The 17,160-nt window shown below is 48.9% G+C and overlaps 1 protein-coding gene across 5 annotated transcripts in view; it reads left to right on the top strand.

The window, feature by feature from the left end:
- The window catches only part of ESRRB (estrogen related receptor beta), a 115,007-nt gene that overhangs the window by 54,143 nt on the left and 43,704 nt on the right, over positions 1-17,160 (top strand). For 2 of the 5 annotated variants that reach the window (XM_025443489.3, XM_049113742.1), the window contains exons 1-3: positions 946-1,417; positions 1,533-1,897; positions 3,132-3,541. In XM_025443489.3, coding sequence (XP_025299274.1) covers positions 1,671-1,897; positions 3,132-3,541 — 637 coding nt within the window. In that variant the 5' untranslated portion in view covers positions 946-1,417; positions 1,533-1,670. Of the gene's footprint in view, positions 1-945; positions 1,418-1,532; positions 1,898-3,131; positions 3,542-17,160 lie in introns of those variants that run through there. The other 3 variants (XM_035720022.2, XM_025443490.3, XM_035720021.2) reach the window with 2 other exon arrangements.

The raw sequence follows: 17,160 nt of genomic DNA on the forward strand, positions 1-17,160 counted from the left end.
CTAAGAAGCCTGGTAAACCCTGCTCTGATTTCTCTCTCCTCCCTGCACAGTTGCTGTTGGAAGTTTCCTTTCTTTTCCTGGACTTCCTGCCCTCAGCCTTCACTCTATGTGCCTTGGGCTTCGTGGACTGAGTGGAGGGGGCAGGGAGGTGAGGGGTCTCAGCTCTCCTCTCTGCCCCCCACAAACTTCCCTCTCTCTCTTACTGCTTTATCTCATTTCTCTCATACCAGATTCATGTCAAGCTTCAGGCTGCATCATCCCCATGGTACTCAAACTTGATGCCCCCAAGAGTCACACATCTGGGCTGCTAAAGCAAACCCACCTAAAAATGCAGACTTGTGGGCCCCACTTGCAAGGTCTCTTCATTCTGTCTGCAAATATGAATGAATGAGTGAGTGAATGAATGTAGGAAGACCAGTGGGGCACAGCAGGGGAGCCCCGGTGAGCCTAGTACCCCCTGGCCCCTTCTGGTGCTCTGCACACTTGTGTATGTTTAGCATCTGCCCTCTCAGAGAGCCATCGAGCTTCTTGAGATGGTGGGCTGTGCTTATCATGACCTGTCTCGTTCTCTGGCCAGCACTTGGCACATATTAGGTGCCTGAAAGAGGCGTTGACTCTCCTTAGAAAAGACACTGTGGGCGAGGCACCAAAATAATGGTCATGGGAGAGATGACTGTAGGAGTGAAACCCTCAACAGCCTCCGTACCCACCCCCAACTCCATGCACAGCTGGGATGCAGGCGACAAATTAGTGGCTGGATTTCCATGCAACTCAGGGGTCAGGGTCAAGTTTGCTTCCTTCAGCCCTGGAGTCTCTGAAGATGAGATGATAAAAGGCCTGTGTGAGGAGGCCAAGTGAGGTGAATGATGTAGGCATTGTGACGTAGTGCTACCCACCCGATGTTCCCGCGGGTCACTGAGACCGCAGATAAGGAACTGGGGGGGCTACTGTAGTTGCTGTAATTCCTGCTTGTCAGGCATCCCGAAATCTCAAATTATCTTGAGTTTGGGGAGAGGTGGGGATGAGGGCTGGGGTCTGGTTGCTGTCTACCCAGCAGGGCTTGTCACAGAGGGCCTGGGGTATTCCTGTGACCTGCAGAGCCTGGAGCAGTGAGCAGCAGGGGATTGCACGTAAAAGGGCCCCTGGTCGGCTCTTTTCTGTGGGGAGGTCACCCAAAAGTGCTCTTGTGCCTGCTCGGGTGGATTTTCTGTCTGGGTGATGCCAGGTCATGCCATGGTCATGCCAGGAACCTGCTGGGGGACGACGGAGGGGAGGCAGGTGGCCGTGTGGAACCCAGAAGAATAACGGGGCACCAGTCAGAGCTGTAAAAGGATCCAGAGGAGACCCTCAACCGGGGCACGCTCTGCCGATGTAAGGGAAACATGGGGCGTGTAGGAGAGGCATCTCAGGGACTCAGGTACATTTGGTTTGGAACAGAAGAGATGGAGAGCCTCTATCTTCAAACACTACATTCCAGTAGATAAACTTGAGAGTAGGAGCCTTATATGTATCTTTTATCTTTGTATCTGCAGCTCCCTGGTTCTGATTAGAACTGCCTATGGGGAAGTGAGTTCCCTGTCTCTGGACGTGTTCAACTGTAGATGGATGGGACAACCCCTTGGGAGGCGTGCTAGAGATGAAATCGTTAATGATGAAGGCCCCTCCCCGCTATGAGATTGCATTTGGTGGTGTGGGGGTGCTTTGAGGGTGTGGCAAAGCAGCCCCTTCCCTTAGTGGTGACCAGTCCTTTCCTCAATAGACTGCTCAGGAAACAGGGGCTCCCTCTGAGCATTATTGGAGGTCGGACAGTGGCTGTTACCCAGTGGACCCTCCAGCATGAAGACCTTCCCTCCCAGCCGGAGCCATCTTTCCGCCAATGGGGCTGTAGCGCTGACCGGTTAGCCCTTTTCATTCTCCAGGAACTTTCTCTCTTTCCTTCCTCTGCTCTCTGAGCGTTAAGAGTTGGGCTCCTCTTTACCTCCACATGGCCAGGCCAGGTCAGGGGCCGATGGACCCAGCCAGACGCAGCCTCCTGACTCCAGGTCCTGGCTGGCCCCAGGGGTCTTGAGTGTGAGCCACAGCTGGGTTTCCCTAAACATCCACCTTCATCACTCTGCTGTGAGCTTTTCTTGCCCCTCTGGAGAGAGGCTCTTCCCCTTGTCCTGGGACCCTGTGGGAGAGTCACACCTTGCCTGCCTTCTTACCTACCCTGCATGGTTCTGGGAGGAGGGGACTTTCATTTTGGGAAACATTTGATCCTTTACAGTGATCCTGTCATGTTGGTAATGCTCCCTTGACTCCGGCAGTGAGGCAGGGACTCTCAAAGTTTGAGATTTAGGGTGAAGAAGCTGCCGGGGACACACGGAGCTGGGGTTGGAAGGCCCCCTCGTGATGTCTCATGGAGACACAGTGTCTGGGGCCGGGTGGGGCTGGGAAGCCAGGCTGCTGAAGGGTTAGGAAGGGACATGAGGGAGGGAGCCTGGAGCCACTTTCCAAATGTGCCCTGGGCCAGAGGCCAACCCCAAGAGGGCAGCCTTTGTCATCAGCCCTGCCTCTTGCCCTGGCCAGGTGCCTTGCTTGGCATCTCTAGGCCCAGTCTTGGTGATGGTGGCACACGGGGGCGGGGGGGGGGGGAGCTCCAAGCTTGGGCTTACCAGAAGCCCCAGGAGGGGCAGGATGAAATGGGTTATTGGGTCACAGTACTGAGGGTGTCTGGTCCAGGGCCCTGCACACCCAGCCTCTCAACTGTAGCCACCACGTATTCTCGTCGTGCAGGAAGGTGGGCCAAGGACTTTGAATGGTTACCGCTCTGTGTCACCCTCATGCCAGCAATCTGCAGAGAGCTGGGGTGTTTGATCTGAAGTTTATTGATCAAACATCAAGTTTCTTTTTCTTTGAGGACTCCCAACGTTCTGGGGGGGGTGGGGGGTAATGCCAGACACTTGCCCTGGGCTGTGCGGTGTCCTGACCGATTGACCTTCGGGGCCAGCATTTTATCTCCCCGCCGCCCTCGCCTTGAGCCGCTCCCAGCCTCCCCGCCCACGCGGTGCCCGGAGCCCAGAGCTAATTCCTGGGGCGGTGTCACACCCACCGCGCCCTCCGGAGCTCACTTGCCCGCTCTGTGTCCGCAGGCTGCTGAGCAGAATGTCCGCCGACGACCGGCACCTGGGCTCCAGCTGCGGCTCCTTCATCAAGACCGAGCCGTCCAGCCCATCGTCGGGCATCGACGCCCTCAGCCACCACAGCCCCAGCGGCTCGTCCGACGCCAGCGGCGGCTTCGGCCTGGCCCTGGGCGCCCACGCCAACGGGCTGGACTCGCCGCCCATGTTCGCGGGCGCCGGGCTGGGCGGGCCCCCCTGCCGCAAGGGCTACGAGGACTGTGCCAGCGGCCTCATGGAGGACTCGGCCATCAAGTGCGAGTACATGCTCAACGCCATCCCCAAGCGCCTGTGCCTCGTCTGCGGGGACATCGCCTCCGGCTACCACTACGGCGTGGCCTCCTGCGAGGCCTGCAAGGCCTTCTTCAAGAGGACCATCCAAGGTGCGTGTGGGCAGGGCCCCCCGAGGGCGCAGGGGGTGAGCCAGGGGCGCCCCTGCCGGCAGGTGCAGCGGGCAACCAGGTGCCAGGTCGGGCCGCGCCTCTGCAGCGGTTGGGGGGATCCGGAGGGTCCCGCCTCTGCGGGCTTCCAGTCCCGACTGCAGGCCAGACTCTCAGCTTGAGGGCTGTGGTCCAGTCGGCAGGTGCTCCCACCTGGTGCCCCAGAAAATCCAAAGAGAAGCCACGCAAATGCCTCGCCGTGCGTGTCCCTCTCATCGGTAGGATGTGTCTGGAGCATGTCCCTCAAAAGCTGATTTTTTTTTCTACAGATTTTATTTATTTATTCATGAGAGAGGCAGAGACATAGGCAGAGGGAGAAGCAGGCTCCCTGCGGGGAGCCCTAGCAGGACTCGATCCTAGGGCCCCTGGATCATGCCCTGAGCCAAAGGCAGGCAGATGCTCACCCACTGAGCTACCCAGGTGTCCCTTGAAAGCTGATTTTGGAGGAGGAAGTAGTATTCTTTGTCCTGCAGTTCCAGACCCTTTGCAATAAAAAGGGTTTGTCATTTTGTTTTGATCTTTTTCTTTTTTTTCTTTTTTTTTATTATTATTAAGAGAAAGAGTGAGGAGAGGGGCAGAGGGAGAGGGAGCATCTCCAGCAGACTCCCCACGCAGTGCAGAGCCCCATGCAGGCCTTGATCTCATGAGCCTGAGATCACGACCTGAGTAGAAATCCAGAGTGGGCTGTTTAATGGATGGACAAATAAAACACGGATATTTTAATTGCGAAAGGGGCCAACAGAGCAAGGGACAGCCACTCACCCTGTCTGATCTCGGCATGGCCTGTCTTCAAGGGCTTTTTATGGTGTTGATATCAGTTGAATCATGTTCTGATGGCTATGAGGGTGGCTGCCTCTCTCAGCCGGTAACTGAGTGATTTATTCCTATGAAGATGTGCAAGAGCCTTGGTGGGTGCCCTCTGTAAAGTCACCCCAAGGGAAATGGGGGATGGTGATGGGTCCACCCTCAAAGAGCTCATTTCAAGTTCATGGCCCAGGGGCCGGCCCAGAGGAATGGTCTGGCACACGGATAGCTGAGATTCTTACTGCAGCAGGGCGTGGGTAGAGCATTTGTGCCATTCATACAGTCAAGTTTCTATTGAGCACCTACTAAGCACCAGCCGTCGTCCTAGGCGCTATCTTATGGGATAAACAAAAAGCCCTCCTCATGCATGTAATTGAGATGAGCTGATGTCAGTTCACTGGGACAGAAATCACAAGCAGACTGGACAAAACCCAGGGGGCACCTGTCCTGTCCTTGGCCCTGCCTGGCTGTCCTGAGGGTGCCCTCCCTCCCCCCTTCCCCATTCACTTTTAAGAGTCAAGTTGAGCTTTCCTGGGATAACTTGACTTTATTCAATCAACAAATATTTGTTTAAATTTCTTGTGACAATGTATTTATTAAATCAGTTGAGGGCCTTAGGATAGGCCATGTTTCCAAATCTACCTATTAGTTGAGATGTTGTGGTATAGTGACTATCTACCTGGGTTCCTGGGTCGGATGGCTCCATCCATTACCTTACAGCTGAATGTCCCTGGGCATGCTGCCTCAGTTTCTCCCTGCGCTCATGTCCTCCTCAGAAAGGTGAGATGCTGTCATTCCTTCCCCATTTAGAGATGTTGAAAGAAGAGTGAGTTAATATGTTTATAAAACACTTCGAATATTGCCGGGCACTTTGTAAATGCTAAATAAATATTTCCAAGTATTATTTTCACTTTCACAATATCACTTAGCATATTACTAAGACAACAGACACAATTTATCTTACCAAGCTGGCTTTTATAATTACCTATATTTAAGTAAAGCGGTATAATTATTTTGACTTAGGATTTCAATTATTTTAGCTATTTTAGTTATATATAATATTTATTTTTTAAATGAACCCTCAAAAAAAAAAAAAAAAAACCCAACCATGTTAAAAATTCAACCAGTACAAAAGAATAAAGCAGTAAAAAGTAGATTTTCCTAAAACTCGAGACTCTGGTTCCTTGTAACTTACCCGAGGGAGTCATGATACACACTGTATTCAGCAAATATTTATTGAATGTATTCACATCAGGCACTGTCCTAGCCTCCAGCGTGGTGAATGAACACATCCTGGTCCCTGCCAGCTTCATGGCCCTGAGTCTGGGGGAAGACCCTGGAGTCTCTGTATTTGGAAAGCACTGTGTGGTAATTCTAAGGTTCCTGCCTCAGCCAGGGTTGAAAACCTCCAGTTTGACAGCCAATCAGTATCATTGGATACTTGACAAATAAACATAAGATGTTTAAACCAATTTAAGTTATGGAGGTAGCAATGTATCTTTCTGCCCAAATAAGGAGGTAGTCTTGGTTAAGATTGCCATTATTTTAGATTCTGTGAAGTCAGTTTTTGAAAAATTGCTTTTTAGGAGGCAGCCACATTTTCTTCACTCCCTATTGTTCTTAAATGAGCTGGAGGGGTTCTGGAGCAACTTTTCTGAAAGTCAAGGCTGGTGTGGACTCAGAAACCCTTCTGTCCCTCAGCGGAGGCCTGGGTGCTGAGAATGTCCTCAGCATATCAAGAGCCCACATGAAGGATTTGTAAATAGCCTTAATTATTTGCTCCACGAAGAGGATAATGATCTTTTCCTAGAAGTCAGAGGACAAACAGCAGCATTTAGTACAGTCAGAACTGAATTGCTCTTGCCTCTTTTCTTTGTCACAAGTCCTGATTCCTGTTTAGAACCAGGAAGAGGTTTCTATCCAGGACAGAGGAAAGGTATATTCTAAAGCTGATGACTTGCTTTGGTTATTTTATTGATAACTCTTTGGTTTTGGTCTAACATTGATTCTGACTTTGTTGTTTCTGAATGTTATGGCTGTAGAAAATTTGGAAACATAGTTAAAGCATAGAGAGGAAAACTGTGACTCTTGGATGACCTCAGAGACAGGTGGGAACTGTGTGGCGTGGTGTTCTGAGTGAGGTACTGGCCCGAAGCAGGAGAAAGAGACATGGCACTTGCCATCAAGACACTGGAATCTAAGGCTTAGAGCATGTGAGTCTGTAGGCCTGGCCTTAGGCTCCAAACCAGGGCATGGTCCCCTAAGCACCTACCCAATTAAGGAGGATATTCAGGCCTTTTTTTTTTTTTTTTTTAAGTCTGATCACCTGGACTGAGGGGCTTTTGTCACAGAATGATCCATTAGTGAATTTATGTAAATGCTTAGAAAGCCCTGAGAATCATGCTAGCTCCCTCCTTCGATGGCTTCAGTCTCTCATTTCCCATACCAGTATGGGAGGAAGTTTTATAGAAACAAGGATGTCATGGTAAACAACTCTCAGCCATTTCTTTCTTTCTTTTTAGATTTTACTTTTCAGTAATCTTTACACCCAAAGTGGGGTTCGAACCCACAGCCTCAAGGTCGAGTCGCATGCTTGACTGACTGAGCCGGTCAGGAGCAGTCCCTGCCTCCCCCCCCACAAGCCATTTCTTTTCTATAAATATTTACTGGGCACTCTATATGTGCTGTGCTAGGTGCTGGCACTGAGGATGGGGGAAGGGGCCTGGAGAGGTGGCCTGAGTACAGCCTACAGGCTGAAGCCTGCTTTTGTTGATCAAGGTGGGTGAGGACACTGCCACACCTATTCGTTTACATTGAGTCTGGCTGCTTTGGTGCTGCAATAACAGGATTAAGTCCTTTCCATGGAGATCTTCTGGCTACAAAACCTAGAACATTTGCTGTCTGGCCCTTTGTAGGAAAAATTTGCACTCCCCTGCACTATAGCATCGAACAGGTAGGTGCAGGCCCTCTGCCCTCATGGGGCTTATAGTCAACGCCTCCTAGTGTGTGCTAAGTGTTTATTGCAACTTCGCCTGCCCAATTCTTTGTGAAAGGGAGTTGTCACTGTTGGAGGCGGTGATGACACCCAGAACAGATGAGCTTAGACACAAAAAAAGGCACTTTACTGAAGGGACAGAGTGGCTCCATAGCAAAGGAGATAATCCTCAACCTGATTGAATTTGCTAGCATATCTAAAGAAAAAAAATGTGCTCATCAAAGAGGATCGATCAGTCCCAGAGGCATAGAAAAAGTAGGCAGACTTTGGCAAAGGCACCACTCCCAGGGGCCCAGAGTCAGCCTGGGGACAGACTGATGTCATTAAACATGCAGTTGATGTGATTAACATCTTTCTGATTGTGATCTAGTTCCCCTGTAGGTCTTCTGCTTGGAGTGAACTTGCTGGTTAGGCACATCAGTTTTTCTTTGTACTTGGATGTGCATCCCTGGGCTTATACATCAGGTTTTTGAATTTGGGCAATGGGAGTCTGCCCCGAGAGATGGAGCCCCTTGCCTGGGTTATGATATTGACCTCATGGTAATGAAAACCTTTGTAATGAGTGCCCGAGTAATGAAGTGACCTTTTGGGGGGGGGCACCTCGGGGATTTGACCCTGTCACCTGGCCTCCTGTTCCGTTGGGAAACTAGAAGATGCCCCCAGACCCGCCCACTCTCCGCTGCATCTGTGGTGCCTGTGGTCACTGATTGCACAGTGACGTATTGCTGTCCACTGCCGACTGCCCGCTGGAAGAGAGGTCTCCCACCCCGGCTCTGTTCTACTCAGGCTTTGAGTCCCACCCCCTCCCCGCTTCCTAGAGACCCTCCTTCCCCCTATCTTTTATCTTCTCACTTTCTAGTCTCCTTCCTTCCACCTGCATTTAAATACCTCTAATATCTCTAGTCTAAAACAAAGAAAACAAAACCCACATCCCCTCACCCTTCCACTTCCAGCCCCCTTTACCTTCCTCAGCTCAAATCATGACCCACCATGTGGGCCAGTATGTCCTGCCCATGCCCCAGTTGCTTCTGGAGTCCAGATGAGTCCCATAGCTCATGAGTGCAGCGGGATGAGTCCTATCCTGCTGCACTCCAGTACCTTTCACACCTAAAGAACATTTGCACTCGGGTGTCCCGGAAGCACCCCAATACGACAAGTCCAAAACTGAACATTTTCTCCTTGGGCTCCCATTCCTCGCTCCCCGAGTGTGCTGGTCAGAACTGGGTGTTCCCCTTAACCATCTGAGCCACTCAGGCACCACCAGAACTGGGTCTTACCCTTCACTCTGCTTCCTGCCCCTCATCCCAAACCAGCGTCCCCAGCAGCCACGTCCTGTGCAGTCTCCTTCCTTCATGTTCCCTGACCTGATGCTTCTCTCCACTTGCCCTGGTCCCTGCCAGGCCACCCCTGACCCCTGACCACAGCAGCTTCTAGTCCAGTCTCCCGGCAGCTTCTAGTCCAGTCTCCCGGCTGCCAGGCTCACCCCTTTCCAGTCTGCTTTCTTCAGTGCTGCCAGGGAGACCTTTCTGAACACATATCTGAACATGGCACTCTCCTACCTTGCTTGTGGGTAAATCAAAGTTACAGAATGTGATTGAGGATGTCCTTTGGGATTGTCCCACATTGACCTGGTTGCTTCATCCCCTGCCACTCTCCCTTGCAGACTGTGGGTCAGCCTGACTGCTCTATTTTCCAGGTTCCCAGAATTTGTTGCACGCTATCAATTTCTAGACTTTGCACATACTCTTCCCTTTACTCTGCCTCCCGGACCCAACCTCTAGTCCCTACTTGTGTCCATTAGGTCTCGGGTAGCTGGCATTTCCTTCAGGAAGTCTTCTCCCACTTCCTCATATCTGACACCTCTCCTGGGTGCTCCTGTGAACCTTCTAGCAGCACATCTACAACACTTACCACACAGTGTGGTTTTTGCTGACTTGACTGGTTCCCCAGGAGGATTGTAAACTCCTAAGGAGTAGGGTTGCATTTACTTTGATGATTTGCTAAACCCCCACATCCTCCAACAGTGCCTGGAAGTTCTCAGTGTGTCTGCATAGAAGGTAATCCCCAGAGTAATCCGGATCCAATGAGGACAAACTGAGGAAGTTTGGCTAATTTGCATATGCAAACTTGCGGGGATCCAGATAAACTAGTTAAACGTTTACTTAAAATAATGAGTTGATGTTAGTTGGATTCATATTTCGAATCACCTTATGTAAAGCATCACGTTTTTTTTGAAAAACTTTTTCCTCTCACATTTTGCAAAGCGAGGTTTATCCAACTTTTCACACGGACCTTTGACTAAAGTGCCTTTGCCTTTCCTAGGGCCACTTTTTGAGTCACTTAACACAGTTTTTCAGAGTGTGCTTTCTTTACTTCCGTCGTCCTTACTGGAAATTTTATGAGTATATATGTGCTGCTGTCCCTAAAAATTTCATTTTGAGCTGAGAGTACAGTTCCTAGACCATTAAGATGGTTCTTTTTTAATTTGTGTCGATTTACAATAATGATTTTCACGATGTATTAGGTGCCCTACTGCTTTTGGCACTCAGCATTTGTAATCGTGAGGTCATATTCCCTGGGAATAACCACACTGATGTAAAATTTCTTTGCTCCGTTGTTCTGGATTCAGTCAGATGACTAGCAGTGATTGAGGTCTCCTTGGCAGTGGGGCTTCCATCATGATGGTCAGTCATATAAAGTGGTGCTGCACAGAGCACCTCTGTTAGGAGATGTCACAAAGTCTGGGATATTAAGCAATTTCTTTTCTTAATGCTGGTGGGGGGTGGGGGGAAACACACCTGCCTTACGTCAGAGCTTATGAAGCAGCTATTCAGTTCTGTGTTGAATATTTATTGAGTCCTAACCACAGTGCTGGGAGCAGGGGCCCCTGCCCGGCAGGGCTGATGTCCTGGGGAAAGGCAGACAGGCAATAGGATAGCAGGTAAAGAAGCATCATGACACAGTTGAGAGATATGTTGTGAATGAGCAGAGCCAAGGATGAGACCAAAGGTGGTGGAGAAAGGGATCTCATTTAGACAGAGGATTTAGGAAAGGCTGTGCCGAGAAGATGACTTTCAAGGTAAGGCAAAGCATGCGGAAGAACCTTGGGGCCAGCAGTCCAGGCAGAGGAAACAGCTGATGTGCTTCAGGACCTGAAAGAGGGCAGAGTGGTTGGTGTGAGGGAGGGCAGTCCAGGGGAGGAGATGGGGCTGGGGAGGCTGGGGAGGACGCCGGGGACAGAGGTGGGGGGCATGGGGAATGCTGCACTCGGACTTTCTTCTAGATGGAGTGGAAGCCATTGATGAATAGATGAACACACTGCTGTGGGGAGGGTAAAACCACCCTGCATTCTCCTACATCCTCAGGGCATGTGGCCAACTTAGCAGGTCACCGAGAGGCCCTTAGAGCAGCTCCTTGCTCTGTGACTTCAGATGAGAGCAAGTAAGAGAGAAGGCCTGGCAGGCAGGTGCTGTTTCTGCTCACCAGGGGCCCAGATGCAGGCTTGGAAGGAAACTCCCCCAGGAAGGGGGCAGGGAGATGATTGATGGGTTATCCTGCCTTGGACTGCCTCCAGGCCTTTTGTCCTGGAGAATGAGGCTGGGGATCCCAGGGGACCCAAGACAAGGGGGCTGCAGAGACAGAGCCAGGAGAGAGTGGGAGTCAGGAGCGGGTTGCTGTCCCAGCCCTGCCCCTGACCAGCCCCCTGACCTTGGGCAGGGACTTGGGTCCTCTGGTCTGTCTCCTCATCTGTACTAAGAGTCAATTAAATGCGCAGACGGCCCTGGGGCAGTGAAAGGAAAAACAAGTCACAGTTCCTCTTTTCAGAGACACAGCCAGAGTGCAGGTCAGGTGAGACGGAGCCCAGTCAGGGGAGGGACGGCATCTGGAAGGCCAGGCAAGCAGGAATGAAAGGTGAACGTGGCTGGCAGAGCAGCAGGAGCGGGGGCCAGGAGAGGGCTGGCTCAGGGATGGGGGGCTCAGTGGCAGAGGACGGACTGGGAAAGCAGCGTGATGTCACCAGGGCTTTGTGGGCTTTGTGAAAGAAGAGTATATAGGGTATTCCAGGGCCGTTTTATCTGGCTTAGGATCCCAACTTGATGATTCCTTTCTTGATCAACTTGGCCAAGTTACTTATTTTTCTGGGCCTTAATTTCCCCGTCAATGAAATGGGACTAAAGGGGCTGATAAACAGTTTCTGCTGTTGGGATCCAGTTCTTGCAGTTTGCAGAAAACAAATGAGTCCTGCATGTAAAGTTTTCAGTGTAGTGCCTGGTATATTATAACCAACCCATGATAACCCTTAAATGCATTTTGTTTTTGCTATTTATGCTCTGCAACAGGAAGCCACTGAGGAGATTTTTGAACAGGGGATTAATCCCATCTTCTTTTAGCGAGGTGATTCTGGCAAGATAATTCAGGGAAGATGGTCTGGAAGTGGGAGCATCTAGGGACAGGCAGTCCGGTCAGGAGGTGATTTTCATAGTTAAGAGATCTGGGTAACCATCCATCTGGAGGCGTCCAAGCCAACAATGGCAGGAGGGTTAACAGGAGAAGTTAGGCCAGAGAAACTTTTGGAAGTGGATTTAGTATTAATCCACTAATCTCAATCCGCTGGATTGAGACTGACCCTTAGGTTTCAAATTTAGGCTGTTAGGGGGTTGGTAAGGTTACTGGAGGCAAGGAAACCTAGAAAGAATTTTCCTGGTGGTACAAAAGCTGGCTGGGAGCATGGGGTTGGGGTCAGGGACAAAGTTTGGGACATATTGAGTTTGCTCAGTTCACGGCCTTACTTACCCTGGAGAGTTGGAAATCTGGGTCTAGAGCTCTAAGAGAGTAATCTGAGTGAGGTTTGGGATCTAATGAGATCTAGGCAGTGGTTCTTAGAAGTGCGGTCCCCAGACCAGAAGCACCTGGGAGCTAGTTGGAAATGCAAATTTCTAGCCCCACCTAGGCCTCTAATCTGAGACTGGGGGGCAGGGCCCAGCCTTCTGATGTCTCATGCCCTCAGGGAGAGCTTATTTTAGAGAAAGTTCTTCTGAAGGAGGGGCAGAGGGTGGGGATCCACAGGAGGAGCTGGTGAAAGGAAGGGAAGTGAGAGCCTTGGAAGGAGACCGGACAGTCCCATCTCGGCAGTCCCATCTCGCATGAGTTCCAACACACACATTACTCCCCCCAACCCCAACATCTCTGATTTGGGCAGAGTGCGGGTCACTTCAGGTGGCCGCCCCTGCCCTCATGTGCACATCAAAACTTGCAGAAAAGCGGTGGTGACCTGGGAGGACCACCCCCCACACCCTGTCCCCCGTCACTGACAACAATGGACATTCCTCAGAAGCACAGCGTGGTGGGCTTCCTTGTTAGCAGAGACCATGATTCTGTGGAAAACCACAAAAACAATGACTTTGATCAAAGATGAATCCGGAGTCACACTCAGAGAAGTGTTCAATTTGTTGTTCTTTTATTTCCTCTTCCATGTATGCTTAGGAAAACCGTAAGATCAAATCTCTATCTCAGTAAAGCTCAAAGAGATCTTTTAATAAGGAAATAAATGAAAATGATAGTGGCGAGGAAGCACAGTCAATTTGATGGGCACATTTCCTTTTTTTGATGCTGCATAAAATAATGGTGCAGTCTTACCATGCAGAGCCCCGTGGAGTCAATGTGATGAGCAGAGAAGTGATCAGAGACCTTGTAAGAGTCCCTGCAGAGGGAGGGGGGATGAACTCTAACAGCAGAGTTTTAAGAGCTAGGTGTCCTCTGCCTCTGCTTCGGGCGGGGTGGCTGGGGGTGGGGAGGACCTGGAGCAGGCGATTGCATTCGACAACTGACTGAATAGTCAGATAGTCTAGAATAGTCAGTCTAGAATAGTCTAGAATTCACTGCTGAATTCTAGAGTTTTCCAGGTGGAGGTTCTTGCTTTCAGTTTGTTTGCTTTTTATTATTATTATTATTATTTTCTTTCTTTCTTTCTTTCTTTCTTTCTTTCTTTCTTTCTTTCTTTCTTTCTTTCTTTCTTCTTTCTTCTTTCTTTCTTTCTATTGAGAGAGAGCACAAGCAGGGGTAGGGGCAGAGGGAAAAGTAGAATCTCTGCTGAGCAGGGGAACCCAGCGTGGGGGACCTGATCCCAGGTCCTTGGAATCATGATGGGAGCTGAAGGCAGATGCTTAACCAACTGAGCCACCCAGGTGTTCATCAATTTATTTGCTTTGATCAACATATGTTTTCAGGCACTGGGCACTATACTTGAGATAGAAAAATGAAAGATCCCGACAACTTGTATCCATAAACACATAGAAAGAGGACAACACCTAAAATCCTGATTCTGAAACACTCAGTGGGTTGCTTTAAGTGGAGGGTGGTGGCTGTGGCCTTGGGGGGCAGGGCCTCTTGCAAGATCTCCGGATCATTTCTCTTGTATACCTACCAGGGACAGAAGGGAGGATGGTGTCTGAGCTGAGATCTGAGCTGGTGGGGTGTTTCAGGTGGAGGCAGGTAGGAGAGGGAACTGAGGGCCCAGGTTGAGGAGGTTAGGATGGACAGGTCAGAGTTGGCCAGATCATGAAAAGTCTGGTTGGCTTTGCCCTGGAGGTTAGATTTCATTCTTTACATAATAAGGAGCAGTTGGACAATTTCTTAAACTTAATTTCTAAGTTAATTTTTAACTTTTATCAAACTAATGTGTGCACACAGTTTTAAAAAGTATAATAGAAGTGTAAATCTCATAATGAAAAGTAACAGTCCCTGGCCCTTCATATTGTCTTTCCTTCCCTCATGATCCAGAGTTAGCCCTTTAAGAAAAATTTTCTTCTAGCATTTGTCGTCATAGTTATGAATATGATTTTACAGCTCCGTTTACTGAGTTGGTCATTTTGGCATTATTTCTTGACTTCCTGTTACGGACAATGAAGAATTAGTCCCAATTACACAACCCATCCCAACCACACACACATTTCCCATCTTTCCATTGTCTGAATATGGTTGCATCACAATTTTTGGTTAAATCTCTTTGCCTATTGTTAGTTCTTCCTCCACTTGTCCTTGACTCTTCTCCCAGGTTAGATCGCCTTTCTTCTGGATCCTACCTTTTCCTCTTTCTGCTTCTACTATTTTGTGTGGAGCAGGTGCTGGAAAGGCACGAGGAAGGTAAAACTGATGACGTCTTGGAAGTGCAGAAATGTCTTTACTCATTCCTTCAACCCACACGTGAGATTTATATCTTGGCTTGGTATAAAATTCTGGCTGGAAGTAATTTCCCCCCAGATGATGCTCTGCTGTTTTTCTTAGTTTCTGGTCCTGCCCTCAAGAAGCTTAAGTCATCCTCTAGCAACTCACTGTATATTGAGATCTTGCTCTTGCACACATGGTGCTGGGGAAACTTCAGTGAACAGAGCAGATAAGAAACAAGATGAATAAATGAAGTCAGGTGATGAGTGCTAAGAAGAAAACACACACACACAAAGGGTGTGTGTGTTTCTTTTGGGCTTTTTTTTCCCTTGTGGTTTCAGATATGGTGACCAGTCTTATTCTTGATCTTCTATATTTGACTTGTTTTTTACTTTCTGAAAAATTTTAGAATCTTTTCTTTCTATGCTCTCTTGGATTGAAATTTTATGGTATAGTCTGTGTTTGTGTGTTGTATTTTTTTAATTTCATATTTTTGTTTTGTGAGCATCAAAGAGTTGCCACATGCAGTTTTAAGAAATAATCCAGACAGATCCCATACTCCTTTCACCCAGTTTCCCCCGAAGTTAACATCTTTTTCAGGTTTTACCAGTTGTATATTCTGTGTGTGTGTGTTTAATTCTTTGCAATTCTATGCAATTTTCTCACTACATGGACACAATCAGATAGAGCTGCATGTACCTAGGATTCCTGGCTTTGCCCTATTATACCATAACCACCTCCCTCTCTCTCTCCCTTCCCTGACCTTTGGCAGCTATTAATTTGTTCTCCACCTCTACAATTTTATCCAGGGCTTTTTTCATTCATTCTTTTGGGCTTTTACCTTTTGTCTGGAAACTCATACTCTTCAAGTCTTAGAAATTTTCACCACTCCCCTCCTACCTCTCTTCTTTGATATCTGCCCTTGTGACAACTTCGTCTTCACCCTTTCTCTTTTAAAAACTTCTGGTGATTGGATACTGAGTTTCTAGGATCTGTCTGATTCTTACGTCTTCTCTAGCCTGTTGTCGTCTATTTCTTGGTTGTTTGTTCTGTTCTAGAGTAGCTCCTTAGCTCCTGAATCTTTAGTGGCTTTCTTATTTTTAATTTCTATGAGCTCCATTTTATACATTTTTTCCTTTTTATTGCATGCTGTTCTTGTTTCATGAATGCAGTGGGCTTTTTTTCCTTCTCAGGTTGATAGTATGCTGATAATTGCTTTGTGAGCCTTGTTGCTACTTTATTGCTTTGTCCTGGTTTCTTCTCACACCCTTTTCCCTCATTTATTTGTTTTGTTTAGTCTTTCAGATTGAAGACTTTCTTTTTTTATAAATATATTGGTAATTCTTGGCTGTCTGTCTTAAATACAAATAGGGATAAAAAGCATAGAAGGAGCATTCCCTTGGTTTATATTTATCTGCTGGTCTTCTCTCTGATGCTGTACAGTCTCCCCAATAAGAACTCTATAAATTCCTTTCTTCAGGTGGGAGTGCTACCGACTGCTAGAATTCTGGGAGTGGGCCTGGGGTGGGCTGGGTGGTCTCATTGTTCAGTCATCCTGTTTTCAGCTTTAGCTTCCCCTCTGCTCACAGCAGAGTCTAGATTCTTGAGTCCAGAACTTAACTTGCTCATGTTAAGCTGGCTTCTCTTGGATGGGTCGTGGAGGACTCCTTGGTGGCCACATGGAATGGTAGCTAAGTATTCTCTACATACAGATTACCAGCAAATTTCCTTGTATTCAGCCCCACACTCCATTACATCTTCCTCTGTATTTTGAGCCTTCCATGCCTGAGGCTTTCCGAGGTTCTGCGGTACAAATGTCATGTCATCTAGACCTCCAGCCTCTTTGGTTACTTTTATTTGTTTGTTTTGTTTTGTTTTTATATATAGAGAGAGAGTACATGGTGGGGGGAGAGATGAGGGAGAGAGGGAGAGAGAGAATCTTGGGTAGGCTCCATGCTCAGCACAGAGCCTGACTCAGGGCTCAACACCAGGACCCCAAGATCGCACAACCTGAGCCGAAATCAAGAGTTGGACGCTCAACCTCCTGAGCCACCCAGGCGCTCCTGGCTACTTTGATTTTTTACTTCATCCATTCTTCTGCAACAGTTCTCACTGTCATGCTGCCATTCAGTGTGCTGTGATGGAGGAGTTTTGCACAGGAAGGTTATTAGCGTCACTCCAGGGGCAGTGTGGGTACTACACTGAACAGAGGCTAGTGCATAGACGAGAGGCAAGAGGCCCTGAGTGTGGGGTCTAGCTGTGGCCAGAGGGGATGGAGGGTTGAAAAATAAACTGAATAGGATGAGAAAGACCTTCGGACTGATAGGGAAGGATTCCGGATGCCACCTCCGTTTCTGACCTAAGGCGGTGGGGTGGCTTAGTGGTCGTTCTGCTGAGACAAGGGACATGGTGAGAGGAGCATGTTGGGTGAAGATAGGTTCAGTGGAGGAAGTGTGAGGAACCCAGTGGACACATCCAGCAGGCAGAGGGAGACAAGGGTGCAGAGCACTGGCAGTGCCTCTTGCTGCTGATCCTTACCAAACAGGTGCTAGCGAGGGCTGGTGGCACGAATGAGCTCATCCAGCTGGCGGGTGAGGAG

The sequence above is a fragment of the Canis lupus genome, chromosome 8 (genome assembly GCF_003254725.2).
Source record: "Canis lupus dingo isolate Sandy chromosome 8, ASM325472v2, whole genome shotgun sequence".
NCBI classification, from domain to species: Eukaryota; Metazoa; Chordata; class Mammalia; order Carnivora; family Canidae; genus Canis; species Canis lupus.